At 47.7% G+C, this 27,215-nt stretch overlaps 1 protein-coding gene across 1 annotated transcript; it reads right to left on the reverse strand.

Annotated features, from left to right (window-relative positions):
* Window positions 1-9,437: 9,437 nt before the first annotated feature.
* LMAN2 (lectin, mannose binding 2) lies at window positions 9,438-27,215 on the reverse strand. Its single transcript, XM_059417455.1, has 8 exons — window positions 26,853-27,215; window positions 26,565-26,683; window positions 17,039-17,156; window positions 16,184-16,263; window positions 15,849-16,010; window positions 15,628-15,742; window positions 11,894-12,013; window positions 9,438-10,126 (listed from the first exon to the last, which is right to left on the reverse strand). The coding sequence occupies exons 1-8, from the start codon at window positions 27,046-27,048 to the stop codon at window positions 9,966-9,968; spliced, it is 1,071 nt and encodes a 356-aa protein (XP_059273438.1). The 5' UTR covers window positions 27,049-27,215; the 3' UTR covers window positions 9,438-9,965.

Here is a 27,215-nt window from a genome sequence, read left to right on the forward strand (position 1 = left end):
TTTTAAAGACTTTATTTATTTATTTGACGGAGACCACAAGTAGGCAGAGAGAGAGAGAGAGAGAGAAGCAGTCTCCCTGCTGAGCAGAGAGCCCGATGCGGAACTCGATCCCAGGACCCTGAGATCATGACCTGAGCCGAAGGCAGCAGCACAACCCACCGAGCCACCCAGGCGCCCGAGCGTCTGACTCTTTTTTTTTTTTTTTTAAAGATTTTATTTATTTATTTGACAGACAGATCACGAGTAGGCAGAGAGGCAGGCAGAGAGAGAGAGAGGAGGAAGCAGGCTCCCTGCTGAGCAGAGAGCCCGATGCGGGACTCGATCCCAGGACCCTGAGATCATGACCTGAGCCGAAGGCAGCGGCTTAACCCACTGAGCCACCCAGGCGCCCCCAAGCGTCTGACTCTTGATCAGGCCCTGCCCTCAGAAACTGAGCCCCATGTTTGGCTTCACGCTGAGCCTGCTCAAGGTGCTCTTTCTCCCTCTCCCCCTCCCCACACCACCCCTTTGCCCTCCAACTTTCTCTACATTAAAAAAAAAAAGAAATTACACGCCGTTTAATGGGCTTATGCAGGCATGTGACTCTCGGCAGTTTTGAGATAGAGGTTAACATGATCCCCAATTTAAGAGGGCACTGAGCCACAGAAGGAACTGAACTCCCCCTTCTCCTAGCAGCTACAAAGAGAGGCAGGAAGGATGCAAGCACAGCTGGATATCTACAGCCACAGCACTGTCACTAAGATCAGTTTATCTAAAATTCCACATAAGCACCCCCTCCCAGTTTTACAGAGCTGTGACAACATTCAATGTTATACAGGTTTTTTCTTTACGGTGCGCTCATGAAGGAGTGCTGTTGGGGATGTTTGGGTGCATATAACAGGTTGAGGCAGATGGTTAAAGTTCTTGCTGTACTTATTTTAGAGCTGGGAGGAAGCGGAGCCATGGCCATGCCAGTGTTCAGAGTTTAGATTCTAGCAAAACAAGGCAGGTGTGCCCGGAAAAACATGTCAGCCCCCGAAGAACTGCTCCAGTGCAGAAGGACAAATGGAAGACCCAAGCATGGGTGTGTGGCCACGGGGCGCCGTGGGGGCGGACACATCGAAAAGGAAGCAAAGACAATGAGAGGGCTTTAGAAAGAAGTATGGACTGTATATGGGGAAAAATCCAAGTGAAAATGAGGCAAGTGTCTGGGGCCCCTGGATCAGCAGACTATTAGTTTTAGTGGAGTCAAAAGCTATACTAGGAGGCACCTGGGTGGCTTAGTCATTGTCTGCCTTCAGCTCAGGTCATGATTCTGGAGTCCTGGGATCGAGCCCCACATTGGGCTCCCTGCTCCGCGGGAGGCCTGCTTCTCTCTCTCCCACTCCCCCTGCTTCTGTTCCCTCTGTCACTGTCTCTCTCTGTCAAATAAATAAATAAAATCTTTAAAAAAAAAAAGTTATACTAAGACTTTCGATTGTATGGGGGGGGGGGGTCAGTGCCCCAACCCAAGTTCTTCAAGGATCAACTGTATTCCTAAAAATGTCAAGAAAAATAATCTACTCAGGAGGAATAGGAACCAGAAGATGACATCAGACTTCTAGTTGGCAACACTAAGCAGAAATGTAAGAGCAAAAGAAATCCATTTTCACAGAAGAGTTCAGAATGGTCTCCTCCCTGCAGCATCTCTAAGAAGATGGGTATGTGCCACAAAACCAAAAAAATGCAGAAGACCTGGGACAAAGAGTCACAGAGCAAAGAGACCAGGCAAGCAAATAAATGAGAATTTTATTTTTTTTTAAAGATTTTATTTATTTATTTGACAGAGAGAGATCACAAGTAGGCAGAGAGGCAGGCAGAGAGAGAGAGAGGAGGAAGCAGGGTCCCTGCTGAGCAGAGAGCCCAATGCCGGACTCAATCCCAGGACCCTGAGATCATGACCTGAGCCGAAGGCAGCGGCTTAACCCACTGAGCCACCCAGGTGCCCTAAATGTGAATTTTATTTTATTTATTTATTTATTTATTTATTTATTTTTTTAAAGATTTTTATTTATTTATTTGACAGACAGAGATCACAAGTAGGCAGAGAGGCAGGCAGAGAGAGAGAGAGAGAGAGAGGGAAGCAGGCTTCCTGCGGAGCAGGGAGCCCGATGCGGGGCTCGATCCCAGGACCCTGAGATCATGACCCGAGCCGAAGGCAGCAGCCCAAACCACTGAGCCACCCAGGCGCCCCCTAAATGAGAATTTTAAAACATTAATACCAATTTTGGAACCAAAATCCCACATAATTTCTGTTGCTTTCCTGTTCTACTCTCCCAGGATGGCAGGGACACCTGGCTACTTAAGACATCTCTCCCAGGATCCAGAATGGATCCTGGCTCTAGATTCAAGGCACCTGGAGTTGGCAGCCAAGCCGTGGTGCCTAAGGAGCAGACGAGCTGAGCCTGTGAGGCTGTGCCACTGCACAGACACACAACCCATGTCCCCCAGTTTCCTGTGTTTTGGTCACCTCCACTGTATGGCCTCACACCTCAGTGCAGGGCTTGCCCAGTTCCCTCCTAACATTCTCTCTCCACAAGACCCCATTCCTTCCCAAACTTACACTGACCTGTGAAGTCTCCTGAATCTACCAACGAAACCACTGCAAGTCCTTCACTCCTCTTAGAATAGATTCTGTCTTTGGTTGCCAATCCCCACTTGCATGAGCTAGGATTACATTCAGCTTTGAGTAAAAGAAAATCCAACACAAGGCACACACAGCAGTTGGCTTCTCTCCCTGTGAAGGCCATCTCCAGTGGCAGCCAGTCCGGGGACCTTGGCAGGCCGCCCTCCAGATGGCCTCGTGCCCAGCAGCCCTGCTGCCCACAGGTTACTCACCAGCTATCTCTAAGCCTCAAGCCAGCCTCTCTATGCTGCTGTGGGACACTGGGTCTGGAACTCTGCACTGTTTCCCAGGCTCCTCACCCAGCTGGCCTCCTACTGAGTTCTACCACTGGGAGGTGACAGATGGAAGGGAAAGCAGGAAGAAGGGACTTCCTTTTTCTCAAGGTCAGCAGCAGCATCGGGGCACCAGATGGCTCCCGCTTCCAGCACTCCCAGGAGCACAGGGCCTGCCCGGCAGACAAAGAAAGCGCCAGCTCACCTGGGCTGCCCCCCACGGGAGCTGTGGCTTTCCTGCAAGTCCAAGCAAGTGCCAGGTTCCACTGTCTCACGGGGCTCAGCATGAACCAGAGGACCCTCCAAGCTCCAGAGTTCTGAAAGTATAACCCCTCTTCCTTCTGGTCCCTCTGGGAGGCATGTGTTTACCCATGCTGAATTTCTGGCATATCACAGGGCCCCCTTCTGCTCTGAGCCTTCCCATACCCCCACAGCCAGCTCCCTATATTGAGCGCCCTCTGTTTCAAATACCTGGTGTGGCACTTTGTCCACGCTGGATCCCAAATTATGCAACCTGTCTTCTCAGCCAGACTTTGCACTCTGTGAAGATAGGAACTGCGCCTCTGCATCCCTTGCCTACTGCCTAGTACACACTAGTTCATTAACAAGGACTTGTTGAATAAGCTAGCCTTTAGTCCATGATGGAACTAAAACTGGGAATCAAAATAAAGCACGATAAAACCATGGGTGAGATTATTTTAGGTCACATTCATTGCTGGTACTATTGACTGAAATCAAGAAATGCCAAGTATCGATCATGAGATTCTTTTTTTTTTTTTTTTAAGATTTTATTTATTTGACAGATGGAGATCACAAGTAGGCAGAGAGGCAGGCAGAGAGAGAGGAGGAAACAGGCTCCCTACCAAGCAGAGAGCTCGATCCCAGGACCCCGGGATCATGACCTGAGCCGAAGGCAGAGGCTTAACCCACTGAGCCACCCAGGTGCCCCCGATCATGAGATTCTTAAAACACCCATTCTATTTAAAAAAAAAAAAAAAAAGATTTTATGTATTTGTCAGAGAGAGAGCACATGCAGAGGGGAGAAGCTACCACCCTACCCCCTCCCTGCAGCAGGGAGCCAGATGCAGGACTCTGCCCCAGGACCCTGGGATCATGACCTGAGCCAAAGGCAGACACTTAACAGACTGGGCCACCCAGGCATCCCCGCCCTGCCCTTTTGAAAACAAAAGCAAAGGGACACCTGGGTGGCTCAGTCAGTTAAGCATCCTGCTCTTGATTTTGGCTCAGATCATGACCTCAGGGTTGTGAGATCAAGCCCTGAATCAGGCTCTGTGCTGGATGTGGAGCCTGCTTAAGATTCTCCCTCTGTCCCTTCCCCCCCCCACACCCCCACTTTCTCTCTTAAAAAAAAAAAAAAAGGCAAAATAAACTACTAGGATGAGACCAAAATAAAAACTTCTGCACAGTGGAAAAAAAAAAAAACACATCAGCAAAATGAAAAGGCAACTTACTGACTGGGAAAAGATATCTGCAAATGATATATTCATTAGCAACTAATATCCAAAACATATAGTTATATAACTCAACACCAAAAAACACAAATAATTCGATTAAAAAATGGGCGAGGACTTAAATAGATATTTTTCCAAAGATAGATGGCCAAAAGACACACAAAATGATGCTCAACACCACTCATCATCACGGAAATGCAAATGAAAACTGACACAGCCACCCCGGAAAATAGGGAGGGCCCTCAAAAAGTTAAATATAGAAATACAATACGATCCAGTAATTCCACTACTGGGTACTTACCCTAAGAAAACAAAAACACCAGTTCAAATATATGCACCCCCATGTTCACTGCAACACACAACAGTTAAGGTACAGAAGCAACTCAAGTGTCCCCATACACAGACGATAGATGGAGATGTAGTATACGTATACACAACGGAATCTCACTCAAGCCATAAAAACGAATGAGATCTTGCCATTTCCAACAGCATGGATGGACCTAGAGGGTATTATACCAAGTGAAGTAAGTCAGACAGAGAAAAACAAATACCATGTGACTCCACTTCTATATGAAATCTAAAAAGACCAGACAGACAAAACAGACCCATAAATACAGAGAACTGATGGTTGCCAGAGGTGCAGGGAGGTAGGGGGATGGGCAAAATGCGCCAAGGGGAGTGGGGGACAGAGGCTTCTGGTCAGGGCATGGTTGAGTCAGAGGGATGGAGAGTCCGGCACGGGAAGACAGCTGATGGTGTCGCACCAGCGCTGTACGGGGACAGCAACCACACTCGTGTGAGCGTGGCATCACGGAGCTGTCAAATCACCGTTCTGTACACCTGCAATTCCTGTAATGTCGTGTCGATACTGCAGTTACAACGAAGTAAAAGCTTCTCTTTTGATAGGTAAGTTCAAGTTTACTGAAACATTATGTATGGAACAATGCACAAATCTTACCAATGAATTTTCATTCTGCTTCCCTCAGCCAAATGCAGGTCTTTCTCCATCTTCATCGGACTCCTTGTATCCACTTTCCTTAATTTTGTTCCCCTTCACACAGTTGCCGGTTGTGTCCCCCCAAGAAGGTATGTTGAGTCCCAATCCCCAGTATCTTAGAATACAACTTTATTTGGAAATGGGGTCTATGTAGATCTAATCCAGACAAGACGAGGTCAGGGAGTGGCTAATCCAAACGTGACTGAGCTCCTTCCACAAAGGGGAACCTGGAGGCGGAGGGAAGAGGACGTGAAGATGGCCGCGCACTGGCGGACTCAGACTGCAGCGATCTAGGTCCAGGAGCCAAGCAATGCCAAAGGTTGCAGACAATCTGTGAGACAATGAGTTTCTGCTTGTCGAAGCCACCAGTCCATGCTGCTTAGTTGCGGCAGCTCGTAGAAACATGGTGGAGTCATGGTCACTGTATATTTTAAACCTACTTTCTACTATAGATCTTTATTTCACCTGCGGTCCCCACCGGACTGTGAGTTCCATGAGGAACCCTAAATTCCTTTTACTCTCTGCTGTGTCCCAGTGCTTAAGACAGCATGTGGCACGGGGGTCCCGTCAGTATTAGCTGCAATCCAGAGAAGATGCCGACATGTTACAAAATCAGACATATACATGGAGAGGTAGAGCTATTCTTAGTCTCAAATAACAGAAAACAGGACTCAAGGTAGTTTGAGTAGATACAAATTTATTTTTTTACATAAAAGCCCAGCGGTCAGGAGTCCAGGACTGTGGCAGCACCTGATGTCCTAAGGACCCACATTCTATCCAGCTCTGGTGTTCACTTTGGCCCCAGTGATCACAGAGGGCCTCTATACCTTTGGGGGTCACCTCCACATTCCAGCAGGAGGGGGACAGAGCCACACTAGCTTCTCTCTGACCCTTTCTACTGAGAACCTCCTTGGCAGACTGCCTCCGGCATCTCAGCAGGCACAACTCTCCCGCAACCATCCAGCTAAGGCGCTGAAGATGTGGCTGAGCACTGAGCCCTCCTGCCACACAAGAGGAGGAGCTGAGGGAGCGGTATCCAGAGTGTCTGACTCGGTGGTGCTGTGGCTCCTTTGGAAGGATGAATGTCAAGAAATGTGTCAGGATAACTGGCTGGACAGAATGGGAAAACCAGGTCCCTACATCACACCCTACACAAAAGTTAATTTCATAATTACAAACTAAATTTGGACAGCAAAATTTTTAAACCTTTGGGGAGAAAAAGTCTTTGGAAAAGAGTGAATGACATTAAAATGTAGACTGTATATCACATGACATCATTAGAAAAGGAAAAAGATAAGCATACTGAGCTGTTTCTACAAAGGACACAACCTAAGGACCATATGACAACTCCTACACAGCGACCAGAAAAAGGGAGCGGCAAAAAAAATCAAAAGACCATGGAGGAAATACAAATGGATTTTGATTTTTTTTTTTTTTTAAAGATGTTTTATTTATTTGACAGAGAGAGATCACAAGTAGGCAGAGAGGCAGGCAGAGAGAGAGAGAGGAGGAAGCAGGCTCCCTGCTGAGCAGAGAGCCCCATGCGGGACTCGATCCCAGGACCCTGAGATCATGACCTGAGCCGAAGGCAGCGGCTCAACCACTGAGCCACCCAGGCGCCCTGGATTTTGATTTTGAAGATAACAAAAATCCTCAACCTGACTGGTAGAGAAATGCAAATTTAAACTTCCGCACTTATTGGACTGTCTGCAAGTACACACTGACAACAGCCAGTGTTAAGAAAGGGCCAGAGGCAATCTCTATCACCAGGTGGGAGAAGAATGGAATCAGCCCTCTTCAGAGAACAATGGGACATTGAGTAATCCTGGAATGCAACTCAATCTGCCCAGCAGTTCCTGTGCACTTGTGCCTGGATGGAGACGTGCTCAAGAATGGTCAGAGGAGCATTCTCAGAACCAAACACCTGGAAACCACCCAAACATCCAACAACAGCCAAAGGCAGAAACTGGAGTCCACTCAAGGCCCACCCTGAGCTACACGTAATACAAAGATTCACAAACAATGTTGAATTTTAAGATCCAAGAATATATCTGTGTGCCATTTGTAACTTTTAAAATGCAAACTACTACTATGTATTTACGGATACATACCTCCACGATAACATTTTTAAGAAACACTTGAAAAAAAAAATCAGAACCTGCAGCAATCGCCTTCAAAAGGAGGGCTCGTACTCAGGGCAGGGGGACAAGGAGGGATGCAAGTGTGTCAGCAACGCTTTATTTCTCCTGTTGCACAGCAAATACAAGGATACACAGTCATATTTATCTTTTTTATGATGAAATAACTCCATTTTTAAATGCATGTGGCAAAAATTGTGGATTACAGCAGCATGATCCCGCATGTGTGAGAAAGCAGATGTGAGAGCACACATCGAACCTTCTAGGGAAGCACCTCCAGGTTTAAACTCTGAAAGGGATGCAAAGAAGACGCTGACAGTCAAGAAGAGACCACAGCTACTTCAGTCGCTGCCTTCAAATCAGTGGTCTTACACCTACTGATTCCCAAGCCTAGAACCTCACCCTAACCACCCAGCGTGGTTATTTCAAAGCGGTCCTTCCTGGGCCGCACCACGCCCCCCACACCTGGCCACTCGGAAAACACTGTCCTTGCCCACACCCCATTGACTCCTCAAACCCAAACTAGAGAACACAGAGGCCGGACTTTCGTTCTCCAGGTGACTCCAATGTGCAACCAAGGGCCAGAGCCACATCGTCCAGGGTGCCACCATGCCTCATCATTCAGGAATTCAGGGAGGCCCTGAGGGGCCAGAATGAAAGGCCAAGTGTGGTGCGTGTGGTGCTGAGGATGGTGGCCATAGCAGCTGTGGAGGCTTCCAGACCCCAGCCCTCAGGGTGGACACGGCGCTACCCCTGGAGGAGGGAGGGACAGAGAGACAGAAGCCACCCAACCTAGTGGATTTCCAGTGTCCGAATAGATTAAGTGTTGTGGAGAGAGAGGAGTTAGTATGTGTCACCTGCTCTGAACCATGCTTGGCATGTAGTAAGCACAAAGTTAGCTACTTCCCAAGTAAAGAAACAGTTTGGGGGAAAGTGAGCTCAGTAAAATATTTCAGTAAAGAATATCATGTTTACTCTTACAGCTTCATGAATGGGCTCCCAGCCCCATGAGAAGGAAATGCAGCTCAGACGTGTCTCACTGCGGTCTCGTAAACAATCTCTCGACGTCTGACCCACAAAGGACGTGTCCTACATGTGCAGAGAGCACATGGAGAAGAGAACGTGAATAGCTGCTCAACAAAGAGCTCAGGAGAGTGAAAGATTGACAGGAAAAGGAAGTTCTTCCTCCTCACTTCATCTACTTCTATCCACCTGCAAGAATCTAATCAAGAATATCAATTACAAAAAGCCTGGTTCCAACTGGAAGACAGGGTTGCTCTCGCTTTTAAGATGGAGACTCGAATGTGACGTAGGGAGATGCTGAAGATGGTTCTAGAATGGATGAGAACACACTGTTCTGTGGCAGAGTAGCAGCATCCAAGAGCAGTCTGGAGAGCAGAGGCAGGCCATGGCCAGGACAGACCGATCCATGAGAGCTGCCAGATAAGGGTGCTTTCCCTCCAGCTTCTGGCTTTCTTCTACTCCCTCTGCCATCTTTCTCCCTCGGAACACCCCAAAGGGAATAATGACCCTAGCCTGTCCTCCTGAGCCCATGAATCCCTTCCAGATCTTCCTGAAGCCCCCTTAGCCAGAGTTCCCTCGAGTTCACTTGCGCTTAGGTCACAGCCTCCATGTGGTACCCCACATTCTACCCTGGCTGGAGCCTTTCACCCAGAGGCTCAGGGCGCATGGGAGACAGCACAGGGCCGCATCCACTCACTTGCTATGACACTTGGCAAGTTTCGCCTGACCTCCTGGAGCTGTGCTTCCCCACCTGGGAATGGGAGCATGGCACTGGCCTCCTGGGGCTGTGTGGCAGGGCCGAGGGGTGGAGGGTGAGAGCCATAAAGCACTGGCCACTTGGAAGTTACTTGAAGAAAAAGAGAAGCATGCCCCTTAGGACAGTTACACAGCTGAAGTTGGTTGTTTCACTTTATTTAGCAAATGGTCACCCTCTGAGCCCTACCAGATTGCTCCTCCAGCCTCACTCAAGGGTCTGCCTTGGGAAGCAGCTCAGAGGGCAACTGGGAAGGCCCAGGTTCCCCAGTCAGTCTCCTCTTCCACCGACACACCCTGCAGAGAACAAAATCACTGCTCACGTCTTCAGGCACCCACCCTAATGTGGTTGAGGGGCCCTCCAGTGTTCAAGAGCCTGCCAGGGCCCAGTCCCAGGCACAGCTTCCTTCCTGCTCCTGAGATACTGGCGAGGGGCGAGGACCTCTGTCCCCAGCTGTGGGGGTGCCAAACCCTATTCCCTAGCCCTGCAGCCTGTCCTTGCTGGGCAAGAAGCAAAATGTACGAAAATACTTTTAATCATTTCTTTGAAACAGTTAAGAAATAAGGTTGTCTTATTTTTCTTTTACAATCCCAGTAAAAAAAAAAAGTTCACATTAGTGCTGGGGCCCAAAACTAGGCCCTTCCCCGGAGCAGAGCACCGGCCACTCAGTAGAAACGCTTGTTCCGCTCCTGCCGCTTCTGAAACACTACGGCCCCAACCACGGCGCACACGATGATCCCAAGGAGCGCACAGAGCAGCAGCAGGAACACCCGCCACCCCGTCAGCGGTCCGCTGCGGAAGTTGCCGGTCGGGTCATCCACATTATCTGGGGGAGAAGAGAGAGGAGCTGCAGTGGCAAAGTGGAGGCGGCAGGCAGGCTCCCAGGAGATGGGGGAGTCAGAAGGGACGGAGCCGAGGGACAGGCCACAGCCAGCCCCACAGGGGAAGCTGTGGCCTGCTCACAGCCCTACCAGTATGGGACAGGGGGATGGATAGAGGCAGAATCCCACTAGGACCTAGCTTCCCAAGGATCAAGGCCCCAGGAGCCTTCTGCTGCAAGAAGCTAGTGAAAGCTGGGGTTCCTGACCTCCCCAGGAGAGCCTGAGTCTGCACAGGGTAGGCCCAAGATCTGTGTTCACAAAACCCCACCCCAGCCCCGTGCAGTGGCCCAAGGCACCCCTCTGGAACAACATAGCTCTGGCCAAAGGCTGCCCTGACTCACACCTGGATGCTTTCCACGGCTCCTTGGGGGGTCTCCCAAGCCCCCCGCCCCGTCCTTCTGCTCCAGCCACACTACTTCTCTGCCCGCTAACACCATCGACACTGCTGCCGGGAATGAGGCCCTGCCACATTAGGTACCTCCTGGAATTCCAACCACACTGGGACGGGGAACTCTTGATCTCCCTTTTATTGGAGGCTGACGGCAGGAACAATCTGTCAAGTTCATCAGTCTCTGGGGAAGGGACTCGGGTCTGGACTCAGGCCCTTCTGCCCTTTGCAGCCTGGGCCCTGTTCCTGCCACTTGGCCTCCCTCCGCAGCCACAACCCTCCACTCCTTACTGTGGGGGTTACTTGGGGCCTCCTCCCAGCCAGGCCTGAATGCTAGCCAGAAGCCAACTTACATCCTCCCCTCCCACACAACCTGAACAGGGCAGGGCCTGCTGACACGGTCTTAACACCAGCCTCTCTCCTCCTCTTGCCTCAGTCACTAGACTAAGCCCCAGGACAGCCCACAGCTAGGCACCGAGTGGAATTTCTGGAACCATCTGCTAAAGGAATGAAAAGAGCAACAAGTCTGCAAACTAGTTAATCCCTACGTGGCCAACCTCCTAGGGCTGCTGGGTAGGTCAGAGCAGATCAGGTCTCCAAAAGCCCTCAGCAGCCAAAAACTCTTCAATCAAAGGTTGCAAAAACAGTGGCGTATGGCAGGGTCTGTTTAGCCCGAGATGTTTAAAGGTAATTTGAATCTTAAAACAGTGACGTCACGTAAAATGCTGGGTTCCACTCTGGCTCCCACTCTACATGAAGACCTTGGGCTAGCCTGAGAGGCTCCTCGGGGTCCCAACCCCAACCCACAGGCACAACCTCAAGGTTCTTGGGGTGTATGTCCACACACACACAGGAGTTTCTCTTCAACCAGAACCCTTGCTCTGTGAAGACAAGCTGGTGGCTAATTAGTGCCAGGGGAAGAGTCTGGACCTTTGTGGCTTGGCAAAAACTTAAGGTCAAATTTTGGCTTTACTTGTTTCTAGCTGAGGAAAGCTGGAGGATCAGTTCCCCCAGTTCGGGGCAGGATCTCCCGCCCAGGCCATTCACTGAGGCCACACACATATTGTATCAGAATGCCCTGCATAACACCAACACCAACAATCTGGCCCCTCTGTCTTTAATGCCCATCAACCCAGCACCAAGCACTGGCAGAAGCAGAGGCCAGGTGTTCTCACATCTGTTCATTAGCACTGATTGCTACTCTAAGACCCCAGGCCACAACCCAACCAGGTGAGAGGAAGTAGACCACAGGCACTCAGCCCAGCCGGCCCCACCCCCACCCTGCATAAGGCTGCCCAAGCTGGGGTGAGCCTCAAGCATCTACCTTTGGGTGACTTGAGGAAATTAACGCTGGGCTCAATCTTGGTCCAGTCGATGTTCTCTTCATCAGGAGTGTGTTCTACCATCAGCTGGAACAGCTTCATGGAGATGATGTCATGATTGTCTGCAAGACCCAGAGTTAGCTTATTATAAGGGGTCAGAGCCTGCCTTAGGGCACATGGCCCATGTTCCTCCCCAGCTCCGGGCTGCTTCTCCAATCAGGGAAAGTGGCTAGGTCCCCTGGGGCAAACCCTGCTCCTGCCTCCTGAGGTGCCTGTTTTCTTTCCAGCGACCTCCAGCCATCCCCAGCAGGCAGTGTTCCAGAGGCTGTAATACCTCTAAAACATTAAGAAATCTGGGAGGAGGCAGAACAGACACACACAAAAAAGCATGGGTTTTACACTGAGAATCAGCTGGGTCTAAATCCTGAGTCAGGTTCCTTGTTTGTAAATCTGGATGATACTCTCCACCTTGCCTGGTTATCATGGTAAGAAAATGAGATAGTACATACAAAGCACAAGAAATTCTTCTTAGAGACAAGGGTGCCCAGCAGATAGTATGTACCAGAAGAAAACCTGCATGTTATTCTATGGCTGTTTGAGAAGCCTGATCCTCCCGAGGGACAGCGAGCAGCTGCCAGGCACTCCTGTCAGAGACCCAAGAACAAGATGCAGACAAACCACTCAGCTACCTGAGGGCTAGGCCCCAATTCCTGGGCAGTGACTGTCCCCGAGGAGACGTGAGAAAAGGTCAGGTCTAACAGTGTGGGCAGAAGAGAACCTCTGGGGTGCCTGGGTGGCTCAGTAGGTTAAGCCTCTGCCTTCGGCTCAGGTCATGATCTCAGGGTCCTGGGATCAAGTCCCAGATCGGGCTCTCTGCTCAGCGGAGAGCCTGCTTCCCTTCCTCTCTCTCTGCCTGCCTTTCCGCCTACCTATGATCTCTGTCTGTCAAATAAATAAAATCTTTAAAAAAAGAGAGAGAGAGAGAGAACCTCTGCTTGACACTAAGGGATCACCCCATTCTGAGATGGGGAGGTTCCAACCCGAGACAAGGGTGCTGGTCCCTTAAATCTAGTATCAATGCGGCTAATGAGCTGAACGTGAGGCAAAGCCTCATGCCAAGAACTCTGGAGACTGGAAAAGGGAGAGACTAAGGAACAGGGAGCTGGCAGCTGGGTCAGGCAGAGCCCTGTGGTACCTTCCAGTCCAGTGTGCATAGCCCCAGGGGCCCAGGGACAAGTCCTGACTCTCAGGTCTGACAGCAATTCCCATCTGAGTTCTGCCCTTCCTAGGTCTGTGAACATGGGGAGATCCCTTCACTCTCAAACTCCCCACGGTATCAGGTGTATTAAAGAGAAAAGCGGGGCACCTGGGTGGCTCACTTGGTAAGCAACTGCCTTTAGCTCAGGTCATGATCCTGAAGCCCCAGAATCAAGTCCCACATCGGGCTCCCTGCTCAGCAGGGAGTCTGCTTCTCCTGCTGACTTCTCTCATACTCGCTCTCTCTCATTCTCAAATAAATAAATAAAATCTTAAAAAAAAAAAAGGGAAAAGTGGCCATGCCATCATGTGACACTCGTGAGCGGCCTGCTGCAGAGGCTCGCACTCACACACCTCCGATGAATGGCCAGGCACTACTGTGTAGACAGCTATCTCTAGCAGTCTCCACTAGGGCCTTGCCAAACGGCCTCAGAGAGCATCCACTGCCACAGATCTGGCTTTGCTCCCAGAACCTTCTCCTGACATAGGCTGAAATACGATCAGTGAAATTCCAGAGGGGGAAGACTGAGGGGGAAGACTGTGGTGGAATCCTAGATGAAACCAGACTGACAGCCAGCTGATAACTGACTGCCACGTTGTCCACCAGCAACTAATGATTCCCTGAAGCTGGGAAACAGGGGCAAAGGGACTTACTAGACAATTCTCCCCACTCTGGGGTATATAATTAAAATATCCATACCAAACACTTTTAATACCCCAAAGCAATGACTCTCTGGGGACCAAGTGGACCCAGGCATTTCTGTGAAGGGGAGGTTCCCAGATAGTGGCTGGATTACAGGCCCTGGAAAGGTCTATCCTGAGGATGAATAAGCCCTTTGTCTGATTCTGTACACTGCTTCCCACTTTCGGTCAGGAGCAACTGGGCCTGGGCCTGGTGCCCTCTGAGGGCCCTAATGCCTTCTGAGTACCATAGCCAAAGGTCACTATCAAGTGTCACCCAGACCCAGTGGCCCAGCAAAGCCTGCACAGGCTGACAGCAGCCCAGTGCTTACAGAGCACACTGTAGGCCAAACAAGAGCCTTGACTTTATGAAACATACAGTTTGGTGAAAGGGACACATCAAATCCAAATTATATGGTAGATTCCAAGATAGTTAAATACTATGAAGAAAAATAAATCCAAGAAAGGCAGTAAGGAGTGCAGAGAAGACTGTATTCATGTGCCATTTTAAATAAGGGAAGCAGGGGTGCGTGGCTGGCTCAGCTGGTAGAGCATGTAGACTCTGGATCTTGGGGTTGTGAGGTCAGGCCCCACACTGGGTGTAAAGCTTACTTTAAAAATGTAAATAAAGGGTGCCTGGATGGCTCAGTGGGTTAAGCCTCTACCTTCGGTTCAGGTCATGATCTCAGGGTCCTGGGATCGAGTCCCGCATCGGGCTCCCTGCTCAGCAGGGAGCCTGCTTCCCGCCAGTCCCCCGCCGCCTGCCGCTCTCTGCCTGTCTGCCTGCCTACTTGTGATCTCTATGTCAAATAAATAAATAAAATCTTTAAAAGTAAAAAAATAAATAACGGGAATCAGGGAAGGTCCCACTCAGGAAGTGACATCTGAGTAGGACCTGAAAGAGAGGAGGGTAAGGCACAGGAACAAAGGCCTGGCGTAGGGCGCTGGCATGTCTGAGGAAAAGCCGTGGGTGATGTCAGGGAGCAGGGAGCCATGAGTCACAGGTGATGGGGGGGGAGGAGAGGCACTGGCACACAAGGCCCAGCAGACCACTACTAGGACAGTCAGTGGCCTTGACTCTGCAGGAGACACGAGCAGTGGTGAGATCTCACTCGAGCTTTTATGGAATCGTTCTGGCTGCTGAGCTGGGAGAGACTGTCGGGGGCTAGTGTGGAAGAAGAGGACCACATGGGTGGCTCATGCAGTCACCCAAGTGAGTGAAGACAATGGCCCGGACCTGCCAAGTAGTAACAGAGGGGAGAGAAGTGGTCCGCTGCACTGAGAAGACAAGGCCAGCAGGACTTGCCAAAGAATGAGAAGTGGCATGTAAGAGGGGAAAAAAAATGAGACTGGAATGACACCAAGGTTTTTTGGGCTGAACAACTAGAGTAACAGAGGGGTCATTTATGCCTCAGTGGCAAGATGTGGGCTTCAGCTGTGGGCATGTGAAGGCTAAAATGCCTGTTGGGAATCCACGTAGAGATGTTGGGCAGGCAGGTGGTTACATAGGTCTGGAAAGGTCTGAGCTGGTGATGGAAAGATGGGACTCTGCAGCATCTGGATTCAAAGCCCTCTAGCTGCTCAAGAGCATGGAAGATAGCTGAGGGAGTGCTCATGCAGTAAGCCTCAGGTGTGCCAACATTCCCAGATGCTGGAAAGTGAAGGAAGAAATGCAGATACATGCAGACCCAAATGAAGGGAGTTTAAGAAGGAAAGTGATCAACTGCATCGCAAACCTCTGACAGACCAGCGAAAGGCAAGACTGAAGCTTAATGCCTTGCTCAGCCCACACACTCACCAGATAGGTCTCCCGTGCCAGCCGAGGCTCCGAAGTAGTAGCCTGTGGGCAGGCGCACTCCCGTGATATCGATGCAGTTTTTCCACTCATTCTTGTCCTCTAGGTCAGTCATCACCTGCAGCCAGCCAGCAAGTTAAGTACACACCCAACTTGAGTGTGCTCAAGCCCAGCCACCTCCCTGAGCCCCTACAGACAGAGCTGGCCCTGGCCTGCCTGCTCACCGTCAGACGGCCCCGGGAGTAGCGCACAGCGAGGAAGGTATCATGATCGCGGTTCCGGAAGTCGGCCGTGCAGCCCGCCAGCTCGGTCCAGCGGCCATCTTTGCTATGGTCGTAGGACAGGGAGCCATTGTTCACCATCACCGAGATGTACGGGAACACACGCTGAGACCAAGACACCAGTTACTCCATGGCCAGCCCAACCTGTGGGAGGCAGTGGGGGCCCCAATCCCTGGAGGTCCCACTGTGCCAAGACCAGGGAGATGTCCTGGTCCCCAACCCTCCAGCCAACTGCCCGGCCCTTCCTGTCCTGTCAGAGGCAGAAGGCAGAGGCATACCTCTGTGGTCTCATCGTTGGGATATGTGTCCAAGAAGATGGCTAAGCCGTGGAAGTTGTCTTTGCTCCCAAACACAGGCCCTGGAATTAGAAGGAGATGCTCTCATAATGGGAGATATTGGAGTTGTCCCCTGGTACCTGAAGGACAAAGTAATACCAGTGCAGGTGTGGGAAAGAAAGGTTAATCTGAGGTCATTCACCCAGGGAAGGGAAGGATCTCTAAGGGAGGTGAGGTGTCAGGGGTGCAGCAGAGAAGACTCAAAATCTGAAACCAAAACTGTTGAGGGAACAGCACCTGGCCTTGTCACCTCTGTCAGGTGACAAGAGGGCAAGGACCCATCTTCTAACCCAGGGGTCAGCAACTTTATGTCAAGGGCCAGAGAGAAAACATTTTAGACTTTTAAGACATATATGGTCTCAGCCACATAGTCTTGTTTTTGCTATTTTAAAAATGGTAGAATGATGGGATGCCTGGGTGGCTCAGTCAGTTAAGGATCCAACTCTTGGAGTCGGCCCAGGTCATGATCTCAGGGTCCTGGGATTGAGCCTTGCATCAGATTCTGTGCTCAGCTCGGCTCCCTCTCGCTCTCCCTCTGCCCCTCCCCGTTTCACACATGCTCATTCACATGCTCTAGCGCACACTCTAAAGTAAATACATAAATTGGAAAAAAAAAAAGTCGAATGGTAAAATCCTTTCTTAGCTGGTGTACAACACCAGGCCACAATGGGGTGTAGCTGCTAGGATCCAGCTAGCCCTCTTCTTAAAGGGACACTTCCCAGAGCAGACTCAAAGAGGAGCAGTAGGACCCTAACCGGAGGGTACAGAATGCCCTCACCTAGATAAGTGCGTCCCTACCTGGCACAAGGCGGTCCCGGGTGTACCACAAGGCAATGCCATCTCCATGGAGATTCTTCTTCCCAGCACCATGGACTTTAAAGTGGACATGCATCTCCCAGTCCTTGAGGAAGCAGGGCTGCAGGGAAAGCAGAGAGAGCCGCTCAGAACTCGCCGGCTATCCTGCCAGCTAGAGGTGACCCAGCCAAGCCCGTCTCCTTCACTGAGACTGTCACTCCTTGGAACAGGGCCAGGCAGCAGAGTCACCAGTGACATTGACCAACAGACACCCGACCCCGCCCCCGACATTCTCCACAGGAAGGGAGGGGGCTGCTGGGCCTCCCAGGTGGGGAGGAAGGGGCCACCCAGTGTCCCAGGGCTGTCCATCCTGGCCCTAGTCTTCTCTTCAGCCTGGCCACAGGTTCTCACTCTATGATTCACTTTCTTCAACACCAGCCAAACCAGCCATTTCCTCTCCATCCCCACTACTCCTGCCCCAAAATCTTGTAGAAGGATTACTACCCCTATTTGAGCCACATGTTTTACAAAACAGAAAACCCATTCAAAGACAAAATAACTTGTCCACAGCAGGTTACGATCACCCAGATCTGTCAGACTCAAACTGTTGCTGTGTCTTCTATACCTCCCATGACCTTCAGGCCTTTAACACAAAGTGCAGCAACTCTTTTCTGGTCTCCCACCTTACTGTCTTCCTTTCTAACCATGTTTCCAAACTGAGACACTCAAATCCAGGTATGGATGACTCCAAACCCCAACCTCTTGGCCAGCACCCTTCCTGCCTCTTGCAGACCCAGTCCAGCTTCAGTGTGAGGACAGTGCCAGGGCTGGTGGGCTGGAAAGTTCATGCTCTGGGGTCTCTAGGCTGTTGTGATGTGAGAAAAGACAGATATTCCCTGGTATTCAGGAACACCAGCTTCAGAGCTGGGCACTGTCCACAATAAGGGGAACAGCCTAGCCTCACCCACCAGGAAGTTGCTGGTGAAAACTAAGGTGTTGACACACATACTTTGACAAGAATCCACATGGGGGAAGTCTACAGATGGGGACGCGAGCAAGTGTTTAAACAAAGGCCCATTAGAAAAGCAAACTAAAACAAGATGTTGTTGACTTATCAGATTGGCAACTATTAAAGAGATCAGTAATACCGGTGTAGAGGAGGACGAAAAGAAACACATGCTCTCAAACAACCAATGGGACTGTAGATGCTCCCATTTTCTTGGGGGCAGTCTGGTTGTTGCAGCTTTTTAACAGACCACAGCACATCCGTACGCCTTTATACTTGAAGATACTAAAGATATTAAGAGGAGAAAAGTAAGTTGACAAAGTTCAAATTTGTATACAGAGAGAAAATAAAAATGAAAGGAACATGGGCCAACATTAATGATACGTGACTTTGAGAGGAGAACTACAAGACATGTTTACTTTCTGTATTTGAATTTTATATCATTAATATAATTTTTAAAACTCAAAAACAGAAAACTTTATATCCCCTCTTAGATGATCTGGCTGGGGCATTCACTGATTCATCAGACTTACTGTTCTGACTCTGGGAACCAAAAACCAAGATGAAGAATCCCAGTTTCAGCCCAGGAACACAGATGCCAGACACCTAACCAACAGCTGGCAAGCAGTGTGAAATCTCGGCCTTCCCAGTTCTTGGGAGTTCACTGGCTCTGTGGAAATCTGCAGATTCTAGAGGGGACAGCTGAGAGCCGAGGAGACCAACTCTCAGGAAAAGATGGACAAAGACTGATGCCAAGTCCTACTGAGGGAGTGAAAGGTCTGGTGAACCACCCTTGCCTTGGGCTGAGACCACAAAGAAAACAACCCAAAAATGAGAGCGAGGAAAACCCTGCCAGGGGCAGGAGCCCAGCTTGAGCCCTCTCATCCCTGAAAGTAGACTAAAGTGACTCACCCACACCTGAAATTGTTCAACAAACAATCTTATAAAATATAATATCCAGCATACAATAAATAATCAGAAACACAAAAGACAAGTCATCAACCAAAACCAAAAGGGAGGGAGGGAGAGACAGGCTAATGGGAACTCCATATACTGGACTTTCAAATAACTAGCTCACTACTTCAAGGAGATAAAAGACAAAATTGAGAACTTTGGGAAATAAATTTTTAAAAAATCGCCTCACAAAAAAATTCCAGAACTAAAAGAATAACTGAAAATAATAATGTAATAGACAGGTTCAACAACAGATTAAAAACAGAGAGAACCAGTGATCTCAAGGCCAGTCAGGTAGATAAAAATATCCAGGAGGGAGCACAGAGAACGAGTGGTAGATACAAAATTGTCAATAAGAGACAGAGAAAGAATGATATGTATAACTGGAGTTTCAAGATAAAAGTGAGACAACAGGTCAAGGAATTTTTTTTTTTTAAGATTTTATTTATTTATTTGACAGAAATCACAAGTAGGCAGAGAGGCAGACGGGGGGGGGGGGGGGGGGGGGTGGGGGGAAGCAGGCTTCCTGCTGAGCAGAGAGCCTGATGCAGGGCTCAATCCCAGGACCCGAGCTGAAGGCAGAGGCTTAAATCACTGAGCCACCCAGGTGCCTCAAAGGAGTATTTAAAGAGATGTCCACGTACTAACTAAAACTGATTCAAAGACATTACACCACAAATCTAAAATCTTACAAACCAAAGGAGACAAATAAAAATAAAACCATACCTAGGAACATCAAAAAGGGAGAGAGGGTGGGAGGGAGGGAGAAAAAGAAGTCTTAAAAAGCAAGAGGGGGGCACACAAGATTATCTTCAAAGGAACAATTAGTCTGATACTGGGATTCTCAACAGAAACACTGGGAGCAAGAAAACAATAGTTTGAAACATTTGGGAGTTAAAAGAAAACGACATAGCAAATGTTATCCTGCAAGAATGAAGGTGAAATTAAGACATTTTTAGATAAACAGAAACATTAAAACTGTCTTTCATTCATCAGAAAGAAGGAAAATTATCCAGAACCAGAGATCATGACCTGAGCCAAAAACAGGCTTAATCCACTGAGCCACCCAGGTGCCCCGCAGGCAAAGAACTTTCAACCTAGCAGAAGACTAAAAATGGAACAAAACTTAAGCAACCCGACACAACTGGTGAGAAAAATGAACAGAGAATGAGCAGTACAAATAGAAAATAAATAATAGGAAGGTAAACAAAACCAAAATCCAAGCACCTGGGTGGCTCAGTCAGTTGGGCATCCAACTCTTGGATTGTGGTCTCAGGGTGATGAGATACAGCCCCGTGTCAGGCAGTGTGCTCAGTGTGGGGTCTGCCTAAGAGTCTCTCTCCCTCTCCCTCTGCCCTTCCTCCTTTCTCTAGATAAATAAATCTTTTAAAAAATCGGTAATTAACCTAAATGTAGATGGCTACATGCTGATAAGGCTACATAAGATCTCTATTATTTTTTACAACTGTATGTGAATTGGGGCACCTTGGTGGCTCAGGCGGTTGAGCGTCTGCCTTTGGCTCAGGTGATGATCCCAGGATCCTGGAATGGAGTCCCACATCACAATCCCTGCTCAGAGGGGAGTCTGCTTCTCCCTCTCCCACTGCTCCCTGCTCATGTGCTCTCCCTTTCTCTCCAATAAATAAAAGCTTTAAAACAAAAAGCCTCTATGTGAATTCTCAAAATAAGTTTAATTTTAAATAATAAATAAAGGATCAAAAACAAACTTAAGAGCTAAAACTATAAATCTCTTAGAAGAAAACACAGGGTCACAACATTGGGTTTAACAAATTTCTTGAATAAGACACCAAAAACAAAAAAATAAAGTGAATTTCATCAAAATTAAGTTCTTGCACATCAAAAACATTGAGAGAGTAAAAAGACAAACCACAAAATGGGAGAAAGTATTTCGAAATCATGTATGTAAAAAAGGAGCAGTGTCTCCAGAATATACAGAGAGCTCTCAAAGTTCAACAATTAAAAAAAAAACAAACGAACAAACAAAAAAAAAACAATTTTTTTTTCAAAATAAGCAAAGGACTTGACTACACATTTCTCCAAGGAAGAAAATAAACAAATGGCCATTATACACATGAAAAATGCTCAGTGTCACTAGTTATTAGAGAAATGCAGACCAAAACCACAAGATATTGCCTCACACCCATTAGGATGGATGGCTATCATCAAAAAACAAAAAACAAACAAATAAAAAAAAAAACCACCAGAAAATAACAAGTGTTGGCAGGGCATCTGGCTGGCTCCATAGCTGGAGCCTGCTATACTTGATCTCCAGATCATTATTTCAAGGCCCACACTGGGTATAGAGATTACTTAAATAAATGAATAAACTGTAAAAAAAATAAAATTTAAATGATTTTTTTTAAAAAAGCAGGGAACACAATCCTACAGGGTGGCTCAGTGGGTTAAGCCTCTGCCTTCAGGTCAGGTTATGGTCTCAGGGTCCTGGGATCGAGCCCCACGTTGGATTCCCTGCTTGGTGGGGAGTCTGTTTCTCCCTTTTCCCCCTGCTTGTGCTCTCTTTCTCTCTCAAATAAATAATTTTTAAGGATTTTGACATACAGAGAGAGAGAGAAACACAAGCAGGGGGAGTGGTAGGCAGAGGGAGAGGGTTAAGGTGGTAAATTTTATGTTATGTACATTTACCATAATAAAAAATATTTGTGGAATTTTCTTTTCCATGTGTGCAGATACATAAATACAATAACCAAATAATTTTTGCAGAGAGCCATTACATTTTTCAACCCTATTTAAATGCCAATGAGAATCCTACTAAAGACAAGGTTTTCAAAAATTAAAGGATTTAAAAGTTAAAAAAAAAAAGGTTAAAATGACAAATTTTGTTATGTCTATTTTACAATAAAAATAAACCAATAATCCCCCAAATGCCTAATTACATGCCTTTTACAAGACACAACTCTAAAACAAAGAAATGGAAATGGAAAAGGACAGAAAAAGATACAGCATGCAAATGCTAACCGAAAGCAAGCTTGTACAGCTATACCAATAACAAAGTTTACAAGGGGACTTTTTAAAGAAAAAAGGATTGCTTTCTTTTTTTTTTTTTTTTAAGATTTTATTCATTTATTTGACAGAGAGAAAGATCACAAGTAGGTGGAGAGGCAGGCACAAAGAGTGGAGGAAGCAGGCTCCCCGCCGGGCTCTGAGCAGAGAGCCCGATGTGGGGCTCGATCCCAGGACCCTGACATCATGACCTGAGCTGAAAGCAGAAGCTTAACCCACTAAGCCACCCAAATTCCCCGACAAAAGGATTTCTTAATGAACAAAAAATTTCATTTACCAGGAAAATTCTGGCCTCAAAATCTATCAAGCAGAAACTGACAGAATTACAAAAATAAAAACAAATCCACAAAGCAATTTACACACCTCTCTCAGTAATTGATAAAAACAAGCAAAAATGTCAGGAAGAATACGAATACTTGAACCCAATCAGCAAACGTGAACAAGAACCTAAAAGGCACAATGTACTCAAATAGCTGAGAATCTACATTCTTTGCAAACACACACAGAAAATTTTCCAAAAACCTGACCCTTTGCAAGACTCAACAGACTTCCAAGGACGGAAATAATAGATTGTGTTCTTTGACCAATCTCAATAAACTCAAATGACCAAATCTCAATAAACTCAAACTAGATATTAATGATGACTTAATTTTTTAGAAACTAGAAAAGCTTTTATGTTTGAAAAAAAAAGTTAAACATATCTCACCTCTACAAAAGTCAGCCCAGAAACCAGATTTCAAATGGTCTCTTTGGTGCCCAGGAGTTTTCTGCATCTGAGAACAATGTATTGAAATAAGACCCCAAGGGGGTATAAGGGGTGACTCCAAGCAGAAGGGCAACTGCAGGGAGATGGGAAAGGAACACCTACTCTCCTGCCCCTGGTATGGTTTATAGGGAGAGGAGTTTCCGGAAAGGGTACACACAGAAGTTGAAACCTAGAAACTGAATCCTACATGACCAGTCTCTGCATACAGCAAACTGAAGACTGCAAATCGGTGGGGGGGACACCAACATAGAGACACTATATAGCCTCTGAAGGATTTTAAGCAGGTTCAGGTAAGGTACCAGCTGGAACTGATTTAGAAGCTGCTTTTGGACACAGAGAGTGACATGGCCATGCTTTTCCATCCTCACCGCAAAGCTGAGCCGGCTGGGGCGCTCAGTAATCTGAACGCCCTGGCCCTCCCTGGGGCCAACTAAATCAGAATCACCTGGCTACAGGTGATTTCCATGCCTTTGCTCACAAGTGGGAGGCAGAGCTAATCAAAGAGTCAGCTGATATATCATGAAACATTTGATGAGAATCACTATATGACTTGGGGTTTGTAAACCTAAGGAAGTTGAAAATGTCAAGTAACTCTGCTATAACAAAACTCCCTCCATCCTCATCTACTATTTAAGTGAACAGATTCCCAGCACTCACATCTACAAAAACAAAAAGCAGAAATGGTGCTGAGGCCAATCTTACTCTGACAATAACAACCATCCAGACAGAGACACACTTCAACAAATTTCTACTTCTACAATAATTATCCAAAAATTGTGTGATGCATTTATTTTGACCAAATGTGTATTAAATACTAAAACTTAGTTTTAGTACCCAAATACTAAAACTTAGTTTTAAGGTCCCACCAAAGTTAAAAGGTTTACATTATTACACTTATTTTAGTTGGAAAGGAATGAGACACGCTAATCAGTAAGAGATTTTCAAGCATTAAATACACTGCACAGAACAAAATTCTATGTGGGATGAAATGAAAATACAAATTCAATAAAGAAAAAACCTGATGTATAATTTGGGCTGATTCACAGCATTTAAAACATACAGTGAATATCAAATGGAAATATTTAGATTCCACTGAATACAATTAAGGGTACTGAACAGTTTCATTTTAAAATGGCAATATTTAGGGGCACCTGGGTGCTCAGTCAATTGAGCATCCCACTCTTGATTTTGGGTCTCAGCTCAGGTCATGATTTCCATGATCTCACACCCACTCCGTTCATTCCGCTCAGAGTCTGCTGAAGATTCTCTCCCTACCCCCCAACCAGGGATCATGCTCTCTCCCTCAGTACATATGTAGGTACATAAAATCTTTAAAAAGAAATAAATAAAATGGCAATATTTAAAATATACTGGAAACTGGGGCACCCGGGTGGCTCAGTTGGTTAAGCGGCTGCCTTCAGCTCGGGTCATGATTCCAGGGTCCTGGGATCGAGCCCTGCATCAGGCTCTCAGCAGAGAGCCTGCTTCTCTCTCTCCCCCTCTCCCTGCCACTTTGCTTACTTGTGCTCTCTCTCTAGCTGTCAAATAAACAAAATATTTTTAAAAAATAATAAAATAAAATATACTGGAAACTACATAAATGTAAGAAAAGCAGTTCTGGATATCAACTTCTAAAAAGCGTAAGAGGATATATACTTTCGGACAGTACATCAGCCACAAAAGCTTAAATACTACTCTTTAGCCCACACAAGGCTCCCCAGGATGGGCCCAATCAGCCCCTTGGGCTTCCCTCTGTCCTGTGCTCCAGTCATCGGACTCTTGGGAGTTCCAGTCACCTTGGGGCTACTCCCTGGTCTGGACCACTCCACCCCAAACCAGCAGAAGCTATGTTTTCTCTTCTTGGGACCACAGCAGGTGCTTATGAGTATTTGACTAATTCAGGTCCCTTCCCAGATGAGGGAGACAAAGAAACATCCAGAAAGCACCTCTCCAGTAAAGGAAAGTTCTTGGGAAACAACAGGCATAAAGTTCTAAGCATTCCAAGTAATTTCTTTCAAGAATTACAGGAACCACTCCAACTCTTTCAAGAATATCTGTGAGGCTAAATAGGAAAGTCCCTAGAAGTGAATGGAGACATGGGGGAAGGAAGAGAATTATATTCCAGACTGAAAATTTGATGAAGTTAAGTGCAGAACTCTCTCAGCCCTGTGTCATCACCAAGCCACTGACAATACCAACCAACAGTTACCTACAACCATAAGTAAGTTACTTGTAGCTGAACCAATTTCAAAAAGTTCCAGCACTATTTGTACCTTACTTACAAAAATAAAAATTAATGACATACTGAACTCACTCCCATAAACAATGTAACACATGATAATTTTTAAAAATTATCTGAAAACCCTAAGACAGAATAATGACAGGATGTGACGCGGGGGAGACAGAGTAGTTAATGAAATACTGAGTGGGTGGCACTCAAGCTGAGCCATACCAAACGAGAAAGAAGCAGGCAGGCATCAAGAACCAGGAGGCAGTGTCCCAGACACAGGGAACAACAAGTGCAAAGGTCCGGAGGCAAGAAGGCAGCCAGAGAGGCTGTATAAAATTACCAGTATAAATGGAGATGCCAAGCACCAGGAGCCAGACTGTGTAGACATAATGTCTGTTTATGACCTTCACAGAAGACCCCAGGCTATGAGGATCAGAGTGAAAGCTGAAGAAAGTAACCCAAATGCCCCTAGCAGAAAGGAGAGGAGGAGCAGAAGGGACAGGCAGATGGACAAGGACAGTGTGGGCTCCTAGAACTAAATGGGGAAGCCATTCAGAATGGACCAAAGAACAGGGTGATGAAGAAAACTAGGACAATGGCCAACAGCTTAGGCCTATGGGAAGAAGTGGAATCAGGCACGCTGAGGTAAGAACAGCTTCCAGCCCAAGCGGTGACCAAGCCCCAAATTAGTCCCCTTTCGCCCCTTTCCTGACCTAGACTTCCTCAGTGTGGAGTCTGCATAGCAACTTATTTTGGCCACTGGTCACATATGACATGCCAGTGACACCGGAGGTTCCCTAACCTCTAGACTGAAGGTCACAAAAATCAAAAGTGCCCACAAGTCCAGCTCCTCTATTATCAGTGATGACAAGACCCTCAGTAAAGCACTGGGGAAGTGGACTAAGTCCGCAAGTATTTCTAAGGGATTCCTCCATTGTACAGGGGGAGCAAGGGGGGCATGTGTTGCAAGTGAATTGCTGGGCTTCGATATCAGACAGATCAGACTTTAAATACTGATTATACCATTCAATGTCTGTGTTAGCTCTGCATAAAGCCGTGACAACCAACTACTCTGAAACAGCCTGTTTGAGAATTAAATGCAATAAGGCTATTTAATTAAGGTCAGTGGCTAACACACACAAAATACCCAATAAGGATTCCATCTGTTCCACTTATCCCACTATTAAGAGTTGAATTCAGACAGCTATGAGCTCCACTGCTTACTAGCTATGTGACTTTGAGTCAGGCACTTTCAACGGAGTCTTAGCTTCGTCAGTAAAACGGAGATAACATCACTTAATTCACCTGGCTTTCCAAGAAACTAGATGAGAAAGGTGTCAAGTGTCAGGCACAGCTCCCCACACAGTTAACTTCAGCAGTCGTTCACAGTAACTTCAAGAGTCAAGATGAGGCTACCTTGTGGGGGGTAGGGGATCACAAGCCTTCCAACCAAGCTCAGATCTGGGGTGTTGCGGAGACTGGGAGTAGTAGCTTACTTAAGGATACACCTAGCGTCCTGGGAGTCACTCACCTGGTGGTTCCAGATAGAGCCCTCTTTGCTTCGCTCATCCGGAGTCAAACGCACGTACTGGCTCGTGAGTATAGTGCTGCCTTGGAAGTCCCAGAGGGGCATGGAGCTGGAACCGACCCCTGTGGGGAGAGAGGGGTGTAGATAGGTGCGTAAGAGGCCATGCCAGCAATGGCCTTGCCAGAGGCAGAAAACCCACAGAGCTGCTTTGTTCAGGAGAAAGGAAACCCCTTTAACCAACCCTATCCAGCCTCGCCCTCACCCTGCACTCATTCCCGCCCCAGGCCTCACCTTGGTAGGGCTTGATAAGCGAATGCTCCCGCTTGAGGTGTTCACTGTTGCCGTCAGTTATATCCGCAACAACGGGCCCCAGCAACAGGAGGAGAAGTAGAGGTGTAGTGGGGCCAGGGCCGGGGCCGGGAAGCCCAGGCCTCCCCGGGCACCGCCGGCCCCAGCCCCAGCGCCAAATCCAGTCTTCCGCCGCCATTCTCCGTTCCTCTGGCCCACTTCCGCCCTAAGGACTTCCGCCTTCCGGGTGTCCCACCTCATGTCTCCGGCGGGAAACCCTTCAACCCTAATGTCACCGGGAAGTTAAAAAAAAAAGCAAAGCCTTGCAGCCGAAAGGAAGACGGCTTTATTTGCCGAGCAGGCCCC

This window comes from Mustela nigripes, chromosome 12, assembly GCF_022355385.1.
Source record: "Mustela nigripes isolate SB6536 chromosome 12, MUSNIG.SB6536, whole genome shotgun sequence".
NCBI lineage: Eukaryota > Metazoa > Chordata > Mammalia > Carnivora > Mustelidae > Mustela > Mustela nigripes.

Bases quoted from the DNA above. Each gene is read 5' to 3' on its own strand.
- LMAN2 (XM_059417455.1), bottom strand. From the start codon at position 27,048: ATGGCGGCGGAAGACTGGATTTGGCGCTGGGGCTGGGGCCGGCGGTGC. The intron at 17,157-26,564 runs GTGAGTGACTCC...CTTTCCCTGCAG, and splicing joins GCTCTATCTGGAACCACCAG to CCCTGCTTCCTCAAGGACTG. The intron at 10,127-11,893 runs GTAGATGCTTGA...CTTCTCCCCCAG, and splicing joins TTTCCTCAAGTCACCCAAAG to ATAATGTGGATGACCCGACC.